At 37.3% G+C, this 20,764-nt stretch overlaps 1 protein-coding gene across 1 annotated transcript in view; it reads left to right on the top strand.

The window, feature by feature from the left end:
• The window catches only part of ANTXR2 (ANTXR cell adhesion molecule 2), a 178,143-nt gene extending 157,822 nt beyond the window's left edge, over positions 1–20,321 (top strand). Inside the window, exon 17 of the mRNA XM_061420583.1 lies at positions 18,388–20,321. Coding sequence (XP_061276567.1) covers positions 18,388–18,426 — 39 coding nt within the window. The 3' untranslated portion in view covers positions 18,427–20,321. The remainder of the gene's footprint in view (positions 1–18,387) is intronic.
• Positions 20,322–20,764: the final 443 nt, after the last annotated feature.

Raw genomic sequence — 20,764 nt, 5'->3', positions numbered from 1 at the left:
TTCTTAGAATCTAAACTTAGCTAGGAAGAAATCATTGTATTACTAGGATTGTATACATTAACAAAATCTCCCAATAAATGTTTTTCAGTGACAATGGTGTATAAGCATTTGGGGTTTCTCTTTTAATGTGCCAAAATCAGTTTGATAAGACAAATGAATTATCTTGATGCCTAATTTTCTAGGAAAAAAATACAAAAATTGCATGTAAAATTTTTGCTCTGTGATATTAACAACTAGAGGTTAAAATTTTAAGTCTATAAATACTCAGGTGAAAATTAATATTTTCATGCATCATTCTTCCACACTGACTGAATTAATTTATTTTATTCCCCACTTGATTGAAGAGTTGTGATATAACATACTTTTCATTTGGATTTGTTTAACATTTATATAAATACATAATTCAAATGTGGGTTGAGTTTTCAGTTAGCTATTATTTGACATAGTGGTTGGAGTTTGGGGTTTTTATCCTGACGTTGTTTGTTGAGTGTATGTGGAAGAGAGAGAAAGTGTGTGTGTGTGTGTCTATTGGTCTTAAAAACTTTGAAAAGGAAATCACTTAACATCTAGGCTCAGTCTATTGTAAAAGAGATGAGGAGGAATATAGGTGTTTAGTCAGTTCAGTTCAGTTCAGTTCATTTGCTCAGTCCTGTCCAACTCTTTGTCACCCCATGGACTGCAGCACGCCAGGCTTCCCTGTCCATCACCAACTCCTAGAGCATACTCAAACTCATGTCCACCAAGTCAGTAATGCCATCCAACCATCTCATCCTGTCATCCCCTTCTCTTCCCACTTTCAATCTTTCCCAGCATTAGGGTCTTTTCAAATGAGTCAGTTCTTCGCATCAGGTAGCCAAAGTATTGGAGTTTCAGCTTCAGCACCAGTCCTTCTAATGAATATTCAGGATGGACTGGTTAGATCTTCTTGCTGTCCAAGGGACTCTCAAGAGTCTTCTCCAATACCACAGTTCAAAAGCATCAATTCTTTGATACTCAGCTTTCTTTATGGTCTAACTCTCACATCCATACATGACTACTGGAAAAACCATAGCTTTGACTAGATGGACCTTTGTTGGCAAAGAAATGTCTCTGCTTTTTACTAAGCTGTCTAGATTGGTCATAACTTTTCTTCCAAGGAGCAAGCACCTTTTAATTTCATGGCTGCAATCACCATCTGCAGTGATTTTGGAGCCCAAGAAAATAAAGTCTGTCACAATGTTTCCATTGTTTCCCCATCTATTTGCCATGAAGTGATGGGACCAGATGCCATAATCTTAGTTTTCTGAATGCTGAGTTTTAAGCCAACTTTTTCACTCTTCTCTTTCACTTTCATCAAAAGGCTCATTAGTTCCTCTTCACTTTCTGCCATAAGTGTGGTGTAATTTGCATACTGAGGTTATTGATATTTCTCTTGGCACTCTTAATTCCAGCTTGTTCTTCATCCAGTCCAGCGTTTCTCATGATGTACTCTGCATAACAGTTAAATAAGCAGGGTGACAATATACAGGCTTAACATACTCCTTTCCCAATTTGGAACCATGTTGGGACATGTTGTTCCATGTCCAGTTCTAACTGTTGCTTCTTGACCTGCATACAGATTTCTTAGGAGGCAGGTCAGGTGGTCTGGTATTCCCATCTTTTTAAGATTTTTCCACAGTTTGTTGTGATCCACATAGTCAAAGGCTTTGGGTGTTAACTTTGTGTAATTAGTAACTTGGCTTTTAAAAAAGAGAATTTATAACTGTTACTGCTACAGGACTTTACATCATAAGGTCTCTGCTTTCCTCTCTGACCTCATCTTCCTCCCTTCATTGCTCAGTCTGCTCTTGCCACACTGTCTGTATTACTTTTCTGTGGAAATGCCAGTTACACTTTCCACTTGTTGATTTCTCTACCAGAATTTTTCTTCCCCGGGTAGTCATAGTTTCATTGACTTCCTTAGAATCTCTGTGCCATCTGGACATTTCTATAAAGTACAGCTCCTCCAGCACTGGTCTGCAACACACACGCTTATATATACTGGCACTCTGTAACCATTTACTGCAATTCAAATTCATCTTTTTATGGCATGGATTATTAATAAGTGGTGCTATGCACTTGGTAATATACCATATCAGTTGTTCTACTATTTGTGATAAGTTTGATCAGAGAAACCATATTGTAAAAACCTAATTCATGTTGATTATTATATCTTTTTGACGTGGCCTACATTCAGATCAGATCAGTCGCTCAGTCGTGTCTGACTCTTTGCGACCCCATGAATCACAGCACGCCAGGCCTCTCTGTCCATCACCAACTCCCGGAGTTCACTCAGACTCACATTCATTGAGTCAGTGATGCCATCCAGCCATCTCATCCTCCGTCATCCCCTTCTCCTCTCTCCCCCAACCCCTCCCAGCATCAGAGTCTTTTCCAATGAGTCAACTCTTCGCATGAGGTGGCCAAAGTACTGAAGTTTCAGCTTTAGCATCATTCCTTCCAGAGAAATCCCAGGGCTGATCTCCTTTAGAATGGACTGGTTGGATCTCCTTGCAGTCCAAGGGACTCTCAAGAGTCTTCTCCAACACCACAGTTCAAAAGCATCAATTCTTCAGTGCTCAGCCTTCTTCACAGTCCAACTCTCACATCCATACATGACCACAGGAAAAACCATAGCCTTGACTAGACGGACCTTTGTTGGCAAAGTAATGTCTCTGCTTTTGAATATGCTATCTAGGTTGGTCATAACTTTCCTTCCAAGGAGTAAGCATCCTTTAATTTCATGGCTGCAGTCACCATCTGCAGTGATTTTGGAGCCCCAAAAAAAAAAGTCTGACACTGTTTCCACTGTTTCCCCATCTATTTCCCATGAAGTGGTGGGACCGGATGCCATGATCTTCGTTTTCTGAATGTTGAGCTTTAAGCCAACTTTTTCACTCTCCACTTTCACCTTCATCAAGAGGGTTTTTAGTTCCTCTTCACTTTCTACCATAAGGGTGGTGTCATCTGCATATCTGAGGTTATTGATATTTCTCCTGGCAATCTTGATTCCAGCTTGTGTTTCTTCCAGTCCAGCATTTCTCATGATGTACTCTGCATATAAGTTAAATAAACAGGGTGACAATATACAGCCTTGACGTACTCCTTTTCCTATTTGGAACCAGTCTGTTGTTCCATGTCCAGTTCTAACTGTTGCTTCCTGACCTGCATACAAATTTCTCAAGAGGCAGATCAGGTGGTCTGGTATTCCCATCTCTTTCAGAATTTTCCACAGTTTATTGTGATCCACACAGTCAAAGGCTTTGGCATAGTCAATAAAGCAGAAATAGATGTTTTTCTGGAACTCTCTTGCTTTTTCCATGATCCAGAGGATGTTGGCAATTTGATCTCTGGTTCCTCTGCCTTTTCTAAAACCAGCTTGAACATCAGAAAGATCGCGATTCACGTATTGCTGAAGCCTGGCTTGGAGAATTTTGAGCATTACTTTACTAGCGTGTGAGATGAGTGCAATTGTGCAGTAGTTTGAGCATTCTTTGGCATTGCCTTTCTTTGGGATTGGAATGAAAACTGACCTTTTCCAGTCCTGTGGCCACTGCTGAGTTTTCCAAATTTGCTGGCATATTGAGTGCAGCACTTTCACAGCATCATCTTTCAGGAATGGAATAGCTCAACTGGAATTCTATCACCTCCACTAGCTTTGTTTGTAGTGATGCTTTCTAAGGCCCACTTGACTTCACATTCCAGGATGTCTGGCTCTAGGTGAGTGATCACACCATCGTGATTATCTGGGTCTTGAAGATCTTTTTTGTACAGTTGTTCTGTGTATTCTTGCCATCTCTTCTTAATATCTTCTGCTTCTGTTAGGTCCATACGATTTCTGTCCTTTATCAAGCCCAGCTTTGCATGAAATGTTCCTTTGGTATCTCTGATTTTCTTGAAGAGATCTCTAGTCTTTCCCATTCTGTTGTTTTCCTCTATTTCTTTGCGTTGATCGCTCAAGAAGGCTTTCTTATCTCTTCTTGCTATTCTTTGGAACTCTGCATTCAGATGTTTATATCTTTCCTTGTCTCCTTTGCTTTTCACTTCTCTTCTTTTCACAGCTATTTGTAAGGCCTCCCCAGACAGCCATTTTGCTTTTTTGCATTTCTTTTCCATGGGGATGGTCTTGATCCCTGTCTCCTGTACAATGTCACGAACCTCATTCCATAGCTCATCAGGCACTCTATCTATCAGATCTAGGCCCTTAAATCTGTTTCTCACTTCCACTGTATAATCATAAGGGATTTGATTTAGGTCATACCTGAATGGTCTAGTGGTTTTCCCAACTTTCTTCAATTTAAGTCTGAATTTGGCAATAAGGCCTACATTAGTCTTTGATAAATTTTCTTTAGTTTTGTCAAAATATGTCCCATACTCATCTTTTATATTTTTGTTTCAAAACTGGAATAAATCATTCAATTCCAAGATGATTTAGATGTTTTTAATACATAATATTATTTAGATAAAGCACGTTTGTATATGGGGGTGTTAGTTGTTTTGCGTATTCATTGCTTCTAAGCATTTTCAACAGGTAGAACTAGAAAATCAATAGTTTTGAGAAAATCATGAGTTTATGGAATTAAAGGCTCTTACTGAGTATTTTTGAATTCATACTTGTACCTCTTTTTTCTTACATTAAAAACCTTGGCCTTTCCAATATTTAAATACTTATCTACCCTGTGCTATAATATACATTAGCTACAAATTAATAATAAAGTAGCATTAGCAAAATTAAGACTGATGAATGAAATAAAACATTTTTTGTTGGTCTGTTTATTCTTAAATTATTTTCTGTAGTAGATACACAAAGAAAATACTGTGTTAAGTCACCTGAGATAGTTGTTTTGTAAGTGTGATTATGTATCCAGTTCATTGGTTTCCATTTATTTTCAGTTCTTGCATCTACTGCATTTTATTTGTATTTGTCCTATCCATTCTTTATTCCTCTGTTTCTCTTTTTCTGACCTCTTTTGGATTAATATAGTATTTTATGTAAAATATTAAGGTATACTTCTGTGCTATTTTTCAGTGGTTGCTCTAGAGATTACTTTTCTTAATCTATAATCTAATAATTGTATACAAATTTAAAGTCATATATAAACATTACCATGGCCTAACTTTCATTTATTAACTTCTATTTCTATGTGTTCTTATTAGCATTTATTGTACTTTTACAGATGTTATGAATTCAATAATATGTTCTTATTATTTTTACTGTAAGTAATCAATAGTGTCATAAAATTTTTATTTTTTATATATTTATATTTTACACATATGCACATATGTACTCCTGTTTTTCTTTGTTTCTTCCTACACATCCAGGCTTCCATCTAGTGTCTTTTCTTTCAGTTTCAAGAAATTTCATTTAACACTTGTGGTTTTTGCAGTCTGTTGTAGATAAATTATGTCAGGATTTGCTTGTCTTAAAATGTCTTTATTTTGCTTACCTTCCTGAGATTGACTTTTTTCCTCCCCATTTAGCATTTGAGAGAATTCTGCTGTCTTATATTTTCCATTGTTTCTGATAAAATGTTAGTTGTTGGGCTTACAAATGTTTTCTCTATATAGACTATATTTGGCTGGAATGATGAGGGGCAGAGAGGTATACTCTTATGATATTCTTTGATTTTTGTAAGTTTCATTATATATTCTCTGGTAAAGTTTCCCATGTATTTATCCAGCTTGAAGATCACTAAGTTTCTTTGATATGTAGGTTCATGCCTTTCATCAAGTCTAGGACATTCTTAGCCATTATTTTTGTTTCAAATTTTTCTGACCCATTTCTTCTTCTCTCTTCTGAGACACCAATTACTCATGTGACAGACGATTAGATATTGTCCCAATGGTCTCAGATTATCTTTAGTTATTTTTTTCTCTTTTTTTTCAATTTGGACAATTTATATTCTCTTACCTTCAAGTTCAATGCATTTTTCTTGTTATTTTAGCCTACTTTTACATGAATCAAAAACATTCTTTATATCTGCTACTACTTTGTTATTTCTAGTTTTTCCATTTTGCTCTCATTGAGAGTTTGCATATTTATGCTGAATTTCACCATATTTTTATGCATGCTATCCATCTTTCTCACTAGAAATTTTATTAATAATATTTTATCATACGTATTTTAAAGTCCTTGTCTCTTAAGCATAGATTTACCTGTATTAACTGTATTTTCTGTTGCAGGAAATATGACCTGTATTTTCAGGTCATATTCTCCTACTTCCTTGTGAATACCATAATTTGTGATTTTATGCTGGACACTGTCATTAAAAAATAAAAAATAACCTAGATAATATTTACCTCTGGAAATGTGTATACAGTTCCTCTGTCATGTTGCTGATTTAAGGTTGAGCTGGTCTCAGTTTGTCGCCATCTTAGATTTAGTGTACTACTGGCTTCCAGACATTTGAGGGCAGGTTCAAGGATTTTCCTTTAGTAGATCTCTCCTTCCACCCCACCCCAGCTCCATCTCATATCTATCTCTGTCTCTCTCCTTTACCACCTACCTGTGAGCTTCCTAGTTTTGGGGGAGTTCTCTTTGCTCTCCAGCGTCCAGGACCACACCTCTCCTATCCCCACCAATTATCACTTTCTGTACTGAAAGACCCATTTCCATATTGATTCCTTGCTCTACATCCTTTGATTGGCCATATTCCCTGCACTGTCAGAAGGCCCCATGAATCCTGGAGGGATCTTTCTCAGTTCTCCTCTTCCAGGTTTCAACAGGTTATTGCCATGTAGATCAAGAATGTCCTGAGTCCCTCAGGGCTATTTTTCCCCTTCCTTTTCCCATTCCCCAAACCTTCAAGGGCTGCTTCCTTTTTCTTAGGGAAAGCCCTGTGTGTCTTTGAAAAGGTAATTATTTCACTCCCCTCCTGTTTTTCTCCCTAGCTTTCACTTGATTGCTTTGCTTTCAAGGAAAATGTTATGTACTCTGTAGGGATCTCTCTCAGGTTTCCTGCTATGTCCCCAGCTTTTGATAGGGTTCTGCCTTGCATTTAGTGAAGGCTATGTTAGCTTCGTGTCTTACTATTATGAGGTATGAATTAGTTGTTTCATTAACTGCCAGCTATATGCCTGAATCTCAGAAAAATAAAGATACATAGGTATTTGCAAAAGTAAATGTTACCAGTACATGTAGAGTCACTAAAAGTTTGCAGGTGCCATAACAGAATAAAGAGAAAAAAATTAAAAGGTGAATTCATCAGGCAAACTCAATACTTCCCTTCATGACATTAACTGAATCTCTATATAGTGTGTTGTCTCCACTATAAATGGAACATATGGTATAGGTTGGGCTTCTGTTAGAACAAAAGTATTTGGAACTTATATTTTGGCTCAGTATATTTCAGTTTTTTTTAAAGCAGGATAACACAGATTTTAAAGAGGATAACACAGATTCTTACATATATAGTATATATCATAATATATAAATACTATATTTACATGTATAATTATGTATACATTTTATACATATACATTTATGTATATACTGGAGAAGGAAATGGCAACCCCCACCAGTATTCTTGCCTGGAGAATGAATCCCTTGGACAGAGGAGCCTGACAGGCTACACTCATGGGCTCGCAAAGAGTCAGACACAACTGAGCAACTAACACTTAACTGTGTGTATATATATTTTTCTCATTATGTGTGTCTATAGCGTATATATGTATATGTTTTTATATACATATATAGTGTGTATATATACCTGATAGTTGAATGTAGTCTTATTATACTATTAGTATTAGAATTTAGAAAGATGGTAACAATAACCCTGTGTACGAGACAGCAAAAGAGACACTGATGTATAGAACAGTCTTATTGACTCTATGGGAGAGGGAGAGGGTGGGAAGATTTGGGAGAATGGCATTGAAACATGTAAAATATCATGTATGAAACGAGATGCCAGTCCAGGTTCGATGCACAATACTGGATGCTTGGGGCTGGTGCACTGGGACGACCCAGAGGGATGGTATGGGGAGGGAGGAGGGAGGAGGGTTCAGGATGGGGAACACATGTATACCTGTGGTGGATTCATTTTGATATTTGGCAAAACTAATACAATTATGTAAAGTTTAAAAATAAAATAAAATAAAAAAGATATGTAAGCTTCACTAACTTGCCCCTTTACTAAAAAAATGAAATAAAGCTCTCAGGAAGTTCTGACATTTAGACAGAGAGAGAATACTAGGTGCCCTTTCCTTACTCTGTACCTCCTGTTGCTACAGGAAATTTTCACTCAAAGAGCCTATTGTGTTCTCAAGCCCACATTCTTTCCTGACATTTGTGATTTCCTAGACCTCTTCAGTTGTCTTGGGTCTGTTTCCTTGTGTATCTCTGCTTTGTACACAATTTTAAATTTGAGTCACTGTTCACTGTTGCACAAAGCATGAAGGTTTAGTAAAGTCTTTTTTGAAGTGCAGATATAAATAAATCAGCTATCTGTGTTTGAAAAGTCTAAACTAAAGTGCAGTTGTATGCTTCAGCTTGTCAATGGATATTTATGAGGTGAGCATAATACTATAACGGTTATAACAGTGAAATATATCCTGTGCAGATAGCTAGTAAAGGAGCTTGCAGGTGTTAATGCCAGCAGAATTTTAATGCTCAAGAGATGGGAAATGTGGCACTTGCTCTGCTTAATGCTACTCTGGTCACAGTAACAATCGATTGGCAAAATCAATTTTCAAATATTGCAACAGAGTTGGGGTCTATGTACTTGCTGCTAAGTCACTTCAGTCGTGTCCGACTCTGTGCGACCCCATAGATGGCAGCCCACCAGGCTCCCCGTCCCTGGGATTCTCCAGGCAAGAACACTGGAGTGGGTTGCCATTTCCTTATTCAATGCATGAAAGTGAAAAGTGAAAGTGAAGTCGCTCAGTCGTGTCTGACCCTCAGCGACCCCATGGACTGCAGCCTTCCAGGCTCCTCCATCCAGGGGATTTTCCAGGCAAGAGTACTGGAGTAACCAACAGTAAATATATTGGTTCCTACTGTTGTCTAATTTTAATCTCCTGGTTTCATTAGCTGAAGAACAGTAACGGCACTGGACATTTTTATTTTGAGTCTCAACTTTCTACTCCTACTTATTATGTGACCTAAGAGAAGGTATTGCCAACGATGAAATGTCAATGAACTTCTTACTCTAATAGATACTTGGTGTTTCCTGAAAATCACCTAAATGGAGTTAAGTGATATGCTGGTTTGTAATATATCCGTGGTACATTCTGTTCCTTCTTATACTGAGGGAAATTGAGTAACAGAGTAAAGCCTCTGCACAGACCTGAGCTCTAAGAGATGAATTGGCATATAAGTACGTTTAAAGTTTATAAAGCATCATATTGCGCTTATTTTTTCTAGCAATCAAAGAAAAGGAAGTTAAGCGTTTAGTCTTTAGACCTAGGAGATTTATTTTTGTAGAAGAATTTTTGGAATTTTATGGAATAGTATAGTTTCAACATGTTTGCATGTTTAAGCTTCAAATTCATATTAGTTAAGATTAAATTGACATCAGCTATCTCCATGGTACTTCAATAAGTCATACCAGAATAAGAAAAGGCAACAAAGAAGGGAATTAGACAAGATTTGATCTTTTGTGTAAGATAGAGGTTGGGGTGTAATACATTTGTTGGAGGGTTTTAAAGGTTTAGAGGAGTGTGGAGTCTGCATAATTAAGAAAGTTGAGAATTAAGAGAGAAATATATTAGTTTACAATTACTTATACCTAATCCACTTGTAAAGAAATATTGAGGAAAATGTGTAAAAAAACTTAAGGATAAAAATAGAGAAATAATCATGGGCCAAAGTGTTAGCTATACCAGAAAATGTACACTAAGAATAGCAGTGCCTTAGAACATGATGTAAGTCTGAGCTTTTGGAAGTCAAGGCGCAAAGAGAAAGGCTGAGTTATACAGTTGGCATTACATAATACAAGGGAAACGCATGAGCTTACCAGAAATGACAGGCTTTTTCCTACCTAGCTCTGAACTCCAAAAATTGACCCCTTAATATCATCATCCTCAATAGCAATTTTCCAAAATGCGAAATTCTGTATATATGATCAAAGTTTATATGGGGTCTTGATATGACCAAATGTTGAAGGGATAATGCTTTAATGTTTTCATAAATATATTTAGGAAGGCATTGTATTTCTAATGAGAAGTAAAGACGCCAAGTCCATATATATTGATAGTTTACTGGTGATCTGGTTTTACATAGGTACGAATAGCTTGAATAATAGTTATCAAACTATAATTTTAGTTTAAGCAAAAACAAAATCTCATATGAATTGCAATTTTAAAGCATAGATAAGAGTACAGCTTCTTGATTTGAATTAGGAGAGCTTGTATGTGTCTGTTTCCTCCATTCTTGTGCACTATTCCAGCTGTAGTGACTCTTTTAGAACCCATGGGACATCATAGACTACAGTATGAGAAACCAGACTGACCTAGAGAAATCAGTGGCTAGCATTTCACTTAGAACCTCACTTTGAAAGATAGTTTTGCCCACAGATCTGGGGAGGAATGATTCCAAAATTATTATTGATGAGTCCCTGAAGTATACATATTCTGTGCTATTGACTGAGTGGATACACACACACACACACACCCTGCTTCTTTGTGCCTCAGTGATAAAGAATCTGCCTGCCAGTGCAGGAACCACAGGAGACATAGATTTGATCCCTGGGTCAGGAAGATCCCCTGGAGGAGGAGATGGCAACCCACTCCAGTGTTTTTGCCTGGATAATCCCATAGACAGAGGAGCCTGGCAAGCTACAGTCCCCGGGGTCACAAAAGAGTTGGACACAACTGCGTGACAGAGCACACATGCCTACATATACCCTGGATACTATGCATGTTATTGGAAAGTTGATGTTGTATGAAAGTTTTATCTTATATTTTCATTTAAAGGTGATCAACTCCCGTATGCATAGGGTTTGACGTAGGCTATGTGTGCACATGTACACACTCATGAGTGTGAACACGCACATACATACAGACATTTCAAGAAGTTAGATTGCTGATTGTGACCTGGACAAATGCTTGAACAGGCCTTTTATGGGAACTCTTAGTATTATATACCATAAAAATGAAAATACTGACTGTGGACTATAAAATTTATTAATCATCATCTTCTGCCATACTCAGTCCCTCTTGAGTAGAACTGCACTCACATGAGTTCATCAGGGTATTGACTGTAAAAGACAACCTTCAGGCAAGTAAATGAGGTGACCTATGGGAACATGAATGCTAAAGAACTTTGGCATAGATAGTAGATGATGGTGATTCCTGAGAGCAGTCAGTGGGTTCCTGGGCTGATTTTTAGAAACATAAATATAGATCGTTAGAAAGGATCACATTTTTGCTGATTGAATTTACTCTTTGAAAACTGTTTTTTTTAACTATCAAATGTATAAATATACAGAAAAGATATAAAATAGAATGTAAGAAATCATACAGTTCCACTCCTCATAGTATGTTTGGTATAGTCTGTTAGTCTTGTCTTTTGCTCTTTAGACATACACTGTTAGTTGCTCAGTTGTGTCTGACTCTTTGTGGCCCTATGGACTATATGAGCCCTCCAGACTCTTCTGTCCATGGAATTCTCCAGGCAAGAATACTGGAGTTGGTTAGCTGTTCCCTTCTCCAGGGGATCTTCCTGACCTGGGTCTCCTGCACTGCAGGCAGATTCTTTACCATCTGAACCACTAGGGAAGCCCGCCAGACATACTCATTGCATAATAATAAATATAGTAAGTAAGTGTTAGTCACTCAGTCATACCCGACTCTTTGCAACCCCATGGACTGCAGCCCACCGAGCTCCTCTGTCCATGAGATTTTCCAGACAAGGATACTGGAGTGGGTTGCCATTTCCTTCTCCAGGGGATCTTCCCAACCCAGGGATCAAACCCAGGTCTCCTGCACTGCAGGCAGATTTTTACCGACTGAGCTACAAGGGAAGCCCAATAATAAATATATATATATGCAAATTGGAATTTTTTCACTTATTATTTCCCTACATCTTTAAATATTTTAAATTTTTCTATTTTAATGGCTACATATATGATAGATGAATCATAATTTAATTTTCCTCTGATAGAAATATAAATTAACTGTTATATTTTTCATATTATAAAAACGCAATGGTAAACATTTTGAAATCTTTGCCTAGATACTTTACTGGGCTGAATTCCCAACATGAAATTACTGAGTCAAGGAATATAAGCTTTTAAAGACTTATTACACATGTGGCTTACTATATAATTTTTGCCAATTTATGCTTTCACTAGCAATGCGTGAGTTCTCTTGCCACAGAAGCTCACTAATTAGGTAATGTGCTCAATATAAAGTTGCATAAAACAGTTTTACGTTCAAAGTGAGGCAGTTTTATTCCTTTTAAGCCATAATTTTTATTAGGTAAATAAAATGTCATTCCCAGATCATAATACCATGGTTTCAATTATTAATATATAAATGCCTTTCTAATATACTACAACTTATTTTAAGTTGGTAAATATGCAAATAACAATATTGTTTATAGTTTATTTGCCTCATTGATTGTTTAGCATATTAAGAAGGTAAATTATAACCTGGCCAGTCATTATCTGAATTATCATAGTTTTGAAATTAATGTACTTTAAATGTATTTGGCTATAATCTAAAGTCAGTAGTTATTCTGTTTGTTCTACCTAACCTTAATTTTTTTAAATGTTTAAGTAGTTTTGCTCCTAATTTATGCAAAATGAATAAATTTAACAATTATTTCATTGCATCCAAAGAATTCTGTACTCCCAAGGCAAAAGAATAGAATATATTCATAGTTCATTTTTAAACAAATGTAGTCCTAAGGATACTATTTTAATTCAGTTTCATATTGACTATATGTTGTTACTGTTGAAACTTATGAACTAGTGATTTAAAAAGCATGGTACAACATTCAGATTGGTTGTAGTGATTGACTAATTGAATAAATAATATGGTGTTACCTAAATCATCACAACAACAGTATACTTTGATTTCACCCATTATTTAGATGCATGATTAGAGCATGATTTTAAGTCAGGAAAATTATTTTTTAAATATTCAATAAAAATTTGGAAATATAGAGAAAATTAATGTGTTTTTTTTTTTCTGCCTACAATGCAAGAGACCCAAGTTCAATCCCTGGGTCAGGACGATCCCCTGGAGAAGGACAGGGCATGGCAACCCACTCCAATATTCTTGTCTGGAGAGGAGCCTGGTGGGGTCCATAGAGTCTCAAAGTCAGGCACAGCTGAAGCAACTTAGCATGCATGCATAATACAATATTACATGTTATTATATATTATTCTCTAAATACTGTATCACCTGAATTCAAGCTTCTTTTATTATGTTGTAAAATATAGCATAAATATAATATAGCATGCTCATTTGTGTCCAACTCTGCAGCCCCGTGGATTGTAGCTCCTCTGTCCGTGAAATTTTCCAGGCAAGAATACTGGAGTGGATTGCCATTTCCTACTCCAGAGGATCTTCCTGACCCAGGGATTAAACTCGCATCTCTTGCGTCTCTTGCATTGGCAGGCAGATTCTTTATCACTGAGCCGCCTCAGGAAGCCACATCTGTTTTAACTCTTGCTAGCAGAAACCTTGTGTTCATTTGTTTTAGCATATTACAATTTTAGTGGTTTATTTTAGAGAGTCTATAGTCCTTTCCCTGGTACTAGTATTAACCTCTATTTAGAGAATAAAGTATTAAAAGTATGTATCTATGTATATTTCTGTATATTTAGATTAGTTCAACTAACTTTTAAAAAATTTTTCAGAGCTTGATGGTTTATAATTACAGTGAAATAGGGGGGCTTCCCTGGTGGCTTAGCAGTAAAGAATCTGCCCACAATGCAGAAGATGCATGTTCAATCCTTGGGTCAGGAAGATCCCTGGAGGTGGAAGTGGCAACCCACTCCAGTATTCTTGCCTGGAAAATTCCACAAACAGAGGAGCCTGCCAGGCTACAGTCTATAGAGTCGCAAACAGTCGCGCACGACTGAGAGACTGAACACGCACATGCACGCTAAGTGAAATAGTCTCAGGAAAAGAATCGCTGTTTACTACTAGTATTTTCCATTCCGAACCATTCAGTGATGAGTCATTTGCTCAAGCTATTTTATACTGCTTTCCTTGTTACCTTGGTAACAAACCTTTATTGTATAGGCATTGTAAGCATGAGGATATAGCAGACCTATAAGCCCTGTCATATCCCATTTCCTGTGAACAAAAATTGCTCTGCAGTGTTCTGGCCTAGAGTGCTTGCTTTGCCATGATATCAATGGCAGCCCAAATATTCTTGACCTTAAATGTAATTAGCATGATATTGACAGGTTTTGTAATCTTAGTATTGAGTAGTATTTGAAGGCCCACAGACTCTTAATTACAGCCACTTGCAACCAGGGTATGTTGCCTTGATTTTAGAACATTCTGGTAAGTGAATGGTAGTAGCTAGCATGAAATAATCCCCTGGGAGTAAGATAACTGATGGAATACTAAATAAAAATTTCCTTTGGCCAATAGTTTCTTTTTTTCTTGATTATTCTTTATCTGTCTTTTCTTTTTAGAACTACTGTATTCTATGTTTTTCCATATTATCTTCTCTCCTTTACACTGTTGTATTTTTCTCCTTTGTAGTCCATTTTTTTTCTCTCTCAAATTTGTACTTTTTCTGTCTTCCCATTTTCAAGGTCTTCTCATCCCTAAGTAGAGGTATTCTTTTTTTAATACACCATCCATTTGTCCAGTTGTTTCTAAGCAAGTATTTATTACATGTCTGTTCTGTGTTAGACATTGTGCAATAACATCATAGACAGGAGATGGATAGTGACTGTTTTTTAAATGAGAGTTTACTATATGCCAGGTACTATTCTAAGTGCTTTATAGATATATATTAACAGACTTAATAATATAAACATTCAATTTTTAATCCCCATTTTATTGATGAAGAAATCATAAGTTGTTCATGATCCCACAGTTAATAAATAACAGAACTGGGATACATATTCAAGCTTTGGAGCACTAGGATTTGAGCACTATCTTTTCTTTTGGTCTTGGAGCAAGCAATTATGGTGCAATGTGGTTTGGCCATTATAGAGATGGAATTTCAGGGAAAGAGCCACATGACTGGGTGAGCTGAGGAAGGCTTAAACAGAGGAAGTAACTTCTGAACAAAACTCCTTTAAGTTACCAACTTCTCAATTCCTATAAATTAAAACGTGATCAGATCTTGATAAAAGTGAAAAACACTGAGTCCATGATTAGAAGTAGAGGAGGTATTTGGTTGTTTTTATCAATATGTGTGCTAAAATCCAGGGTATATATGGTATTCAGCAGAGTTTTGAGGTACTTAAATCAATAGACTGATGATCAGTACTTAATCCCAAGGTTGGGAAGAGTTGGAGTAAGGACCTCAGGGTGAAAATCAATATGGCTTTCTTCATTTTAGTTTCTAGGTCTTTAATTAAACCACACCAAATGAAATAGAAAATAATTTAGTCTGGAATAGTTTAGATGATAACATGATTTTGAAAATTCAAGTGTACTGTGAATTTCTCTGTTTAAACCCTTCAATTGCTTAAAATAAATGAGTCAGCATCACTAAGGTTAATCTGATTTGTAGAACAGAAATGGTCAGAGAAAGAACTTTACACTTAAATCTAGGAATTGGAGAAGGCAATGGCACTCCACTCCAATACTCTTGCCTGGAAAATCCCATGGACGGAGGAGCCTGGAAGGCTGCAGTCCATGGGGTCGCTGAGGGTCAGACACGACTGAGCGACTTCACTTTCACTTTTCATTTTCATGCATTGGAGAAGGAAATGGCAACCCACTCCAGTGTTCTTGCCTGGAGAATCCCATGGACGGAGGAGCCTGGAAGGCTGCAGTCCATGGGGTCGCTGAGGGTCAGACACGACTGAGCGACTTCACTTTCACTTTTCACTTTCATGCATTGGAGAAGGAAATGGCAACCCACTCCAGTGTTCTTGCCTGGAGAATCCCAGGGACGGGGGAGCCTGGTGGGCTGCCGTCTATGGGGTCTCGCAGAGTCGGACACAACTGAAGTGACTTAGCAGCAGTGATGAAATGCAAATAAAAGTAGAAATTCATGATAACTTCTTTTTCAAAATGATATGGAAGAGAGAAAACTTTTACATTTTGTGTCCAATAAATACACAAGAAAAGATGTCATTAACTTGTATCTTTGCTCTCTGAATGCCGTTCCTCGTATATTTCCTTTTGTTTGGTTTTGGAAAACTGCCAGAAAGTAATATTTTTAATATACATCATTGTTTTAATATGCACGGTTAAAATCTATTTCTCATTGTATGTATTTATACTATTTATACTGTCATGGCTCAGAAGGACTGATTTACTTCTTTGCCCAAATATTTATTAATTATGTCATTTTTCTTCCTACCCCCCTGGAAAAATTTTTTTCAAAAGGGATATATCATGAAAATAACATTTAAAAATGTTTTTCTTGGCACTTGATGACAACTGTAGCTAATCTGGAGAAAAGCATCTTTTCCCTTAATATTCATTCTGAAAATCTTGTTTGAAGGTTCTAGAAAAAACAAAAATACAGTCTAAGTACATGACCTGTGATCATTTCATTATCAAGGAATTTTGATCTCATTCTAAAGTAGTCTTCTCCATGATTTTCTCCCACTTCCTTTTGCACAGATATTATCTGTAGACATTAGGCACAAAGTAAGGAATAAAATTGACAATTGTAGTAATAACGTTACTTCCAAAATTATTTAGAAGGCAGGTAATTTGATGAATATTTGCCTCTTCAGTTCAGTTCAGTCGCTCAGTCATGTCTGATTCTTTGCAACCCCGTGAATCGCAGCACACCAGGCCTCCCTGTCTATCACCATCTCCTGGAGTTCACTCAAACGCACATCCATCGAGTTGGTGACGCCATCCAGCCATCTCATCCTCTGTTGTCCCCTTTTTCTCCTGCCCCCAAACCCCCCCAGCATCAGAGTCTTTTCCAATGAGTCAACTCTTCGTATGAGGTAGCCAAAGTACTGGAGTTTCAGCTTTAGCATCATTCTTTCCAAAGAACACCCAGGACTGATCTCCTTTAGAATGGACTGGTTGGATCTCCTTGCAGTCCAAGGGACTCTCAAGAGTTTTCTCCAACACCACAGTTCAAAAGCATCAATTTTTCGGTACTCAGTCTTCTTCACAGTCCAACTCTCGCATCCATACATGACCACTGGAAAAACCATAGGCAAGAGCAAATGTAAACTACCTTGCTTTAATATTTCTTCATTGATTTCTGAAATTGCCAACTTGTTGTACAGTGATTTTTGAGAGGAAAACAGACCAAAATCTTGTTTCCTTGTTAATATACCATGTACAAAGGATGTACACTTGAAATAAATGTATTTTTAACATTTAGAGGGAAATGAAAAGACAGTCTAAAATATGAAGTTAGAGAGCAGATATTAAGAGAAATAGGACAATCTCCATAAGATGATGATCTGAACCCTAAAGTAGAAAGCAGTGTGGTAGCTTTGGACTAAGGAATCTGGATATGATTTAGACAGTACAAGACATCAGCACTGTCACACCAAGGAGGGGAAGAAGGGGATCTTTTATTACTAACTGGAAATTTATTTTCAACTAATTCTTGGATTATTTATAGTTATGTATGAAATAATGTTTCTCTATAAGCTTTATTGAAGTGCCAAGGAACTAGAATGGCAGACTCTCTTTGGAAATGTGGAGTGCAAATAGAGTGACTACGTGTAGAGGCCATGTAACAGTGGTGTGCACTTGTGAGAGATGGTTGAGAGTAGTGGACAGGAATGCTAATAAGTCTCTTGTGAAAGCCCATTATAAAATGGAATCACAAAGAAATGGCATCTCTCCCTTTCTCCCTGACTTCTTATTCTCAATCTCTTCTATACAGTCCTCATGTATACATTTTCGAAGCACCAATTTTATATCAGCTTTAAAAACACCAGCTTGCATAAAGGGATACTTTTATTTCATTATAGAAAATATGAGTTTGTGGCTTTGATATTTTTATTGCTAGGATAGTAATACTGTTCTTTAAATAACAATACCAAAGTTCTATTTCTCATAGTTGTTTTTTTTTTCCCACTCTAATCCTATCATGCCATTGTGTAGATGAACTTGCTATGGTAAAGATCTGAATAAACCGTCATGCTTTGACCCAGGGGAAAAAAATTATGACCATGTTTCATCTTAATGTTGACCTTACCTTGGGTAATTGTTTGTTATATCATGGTAGAAAAACTAGGTGTTCTCAGGTTTTTAAAATAATTATTTCAGTATTTCAATAAGTATTTGTTTCTTTCCTAGGGCCGGTGCATAAACTTCTCTCGAGTTCCATCTCAGTAAAAGGAAAACGAGAAGGCCAAGAGGTACGAAGATGGCACACGTTCAGAACGCCGATTTCCAACCAAATGAAAAAAGTGCATTTCAGAAGTTTTTGGAAGAGCAGCTTTATTCCTCTCAGTCAGGAAATGTTTTCTCTGCCTTCTGCTTTGCTTGCACCAAACATTTTCAAACACTTGTTCTGCCATCTACATGGGAGTTGATGAAACTCAATGGTAACTCATGATTCAGGACATTGAAAATAAAGAGGAACATTAATGGACATGCTGTGGTTTATACAAGAAAGTCTGCTTGAATGTGTAGAAGAGGAAAAAGTGAAAACAAAAGTGTGAGGATGATGTCAAAATAGAGAGAAAAAAAAAAAAACAATTGGCCGTGGTGGATCCTGAATGGAGAAAGGAGTGTTTTACATGGAAACATGGCACTTGTGTGTTTACATGGCAAGATTGTTAGCCAAAGGCAGAGTGCGAAATCTCCCACCAGGCTCAGCAAATAATGGAGTCTATTGCCTTATAGCTATGTCAGATCACGGAAGCCTTCCAAGTCCCCCTACCACAATGTGCCTTCCGGGAAGCTTCTGACTGGAAAATCTTGTCATTCTAACACTGAAAAGTGCACACGCATGACAAAGTGTAGACAGGATGCCTCAAGGTATTGGTAGCAAGCAAGATTTTGCCCTTTAGTTTTTGAAGACACCTTCCTTTCATTATGCGCTTGGGAAAAGAAGAAAATTAATAGTGCATTATTCCACAGGAAGACAGCCTCTCACCAGAGATCTTGAGTGGAGTTTAATGGACTCATGATTTGAGAACTTGTCCTTGTGATGGGTCGATTTACCCCTATTGCTATGTTTAGGGCTTAGTAGTGCATCAAGCATTAATATCTGCAAACATACCTAGGAGTTTGTTTTGCTTTTAATTTAAAGGAAGCAGTAACCACAAAGCTTCCGCTCAGGGTTTTTTTCTTCCTCCAAGTCTCCAAGGGCTCTTCAGCGTCACAAGCCAGCAACTCTCTTTGCATGAAAATTTCAAAGTTTAATTAATATAATTAAAGGCAACAGCAAGCAGCAGCCTGTGAAGATTTTGCTCATCTTTTTTATGCCTTTTGACATTGAATGACCTATTACTGTATGCATATTTCTTGGATTTTTGAGGGGCACTCTACCTTGGTTGTGATTCAGTTGAGAAAAAACAAAAAGACCTCCTCTCATCAAATTATAAATGAAAATATCAGGAGGGCCGACCACCTCGAAACATCGAAAATGTCTGTATTATAATTTTTTTTTTTTTAGAAAAACCACCATCGTGTCACGTCGACGATGCCAAATTATGTTAGCGTGAGCGGAAAGACTGTGGGGGAGGAAGGAGGCAGCAGCTGAAGAAAAAGCTCAAATGATCTAGTCACTTTCGATACTGTACTTCAGATGCGAAATGGATATTCGACTGGAAACCTGACAAAGCGCGCCTGCTTTGATGTGAACTGGTATAGACAATGACCAGTGGCCGGGTCAGTGGGATGTCTCTCTGCGAGCACAAAGGCTTATCAAATGACACTAAAAATAAGTTCAACAACCATCATGTTGGAAGGGAGAAGGCGAACATTTCATGTTTGGCGGGCATGTGAGTGCACAAGATGGAAACAGCGATTTGGAGCATCCCAGTATAATTACCCCCATTGTGCTCTTAATGGAAATTTCAAAGGACGGGAGTGATTCTGATGGTTGGTGTTCAGATTTGTGGCACTGTTCCAAGAAGCCTTACTCAGACACACAAATTTTTATATATAGATATACATATATATCCTCTAGCTTGAATCTTTTGCTCAAGTTTATTTATGTCACTGGCTGGCTGGATCCAAAGTCATGTGTCTCCATATTCATAAATAAAATTTTACCTGTGCTTTGGCTACCATTTTCTTTAAGCCCACATACACTCAAGCCTTGTTTGGTTGCGTATTGAATTGTCTTGGCTAGTTGCAGGGACAGAATTGTATCCAGTTCCAAAATGTCTGTTATGTTCACAAATGATAGTGTTGGTAGTAATTATCCATGTGTGCAAGTGTAACTTGGAAACCACATACATCCCCACCGAGTTCTTGTAGACCATTGTTCTACATTTGCATCTGGGGCAGATGCTGTTTTCTTAATTTGGCATTTCATTTCTGATCAGTTGTTGTTTAGTCACTAAGTCATGTCCAACTCTTGGGACCCCATGGACTGTAGTCCATCAGGGTCCCCTGTCTACGGGATTTCCCAGGCCAGGATACTTGAGTGGGTTGTCATTTTCTTCTCCAGGGGATCTTCAGACCCAGGGATTGAACCCATTCTTCCTGCATTGGCAGG

Source organism: Bos javanicus, chromosome 6 (genome assembly GCF_032452875.1).
Source record: "Bos javanicus breed banteng chromosome 6, ARS-OSU_banteng_1.0, whole genome shotgun sequence".
Classification (NCBI taxonomy): domain Eukaryota; kingdom Metazoa; phylum Chordata; class Mammalia; order Artiodactyla; family Bovidae; genus Bos; species Bos javanicus.
This window is presented reverse-complemented; position numbering and strand designations above follow the sequence as displayed.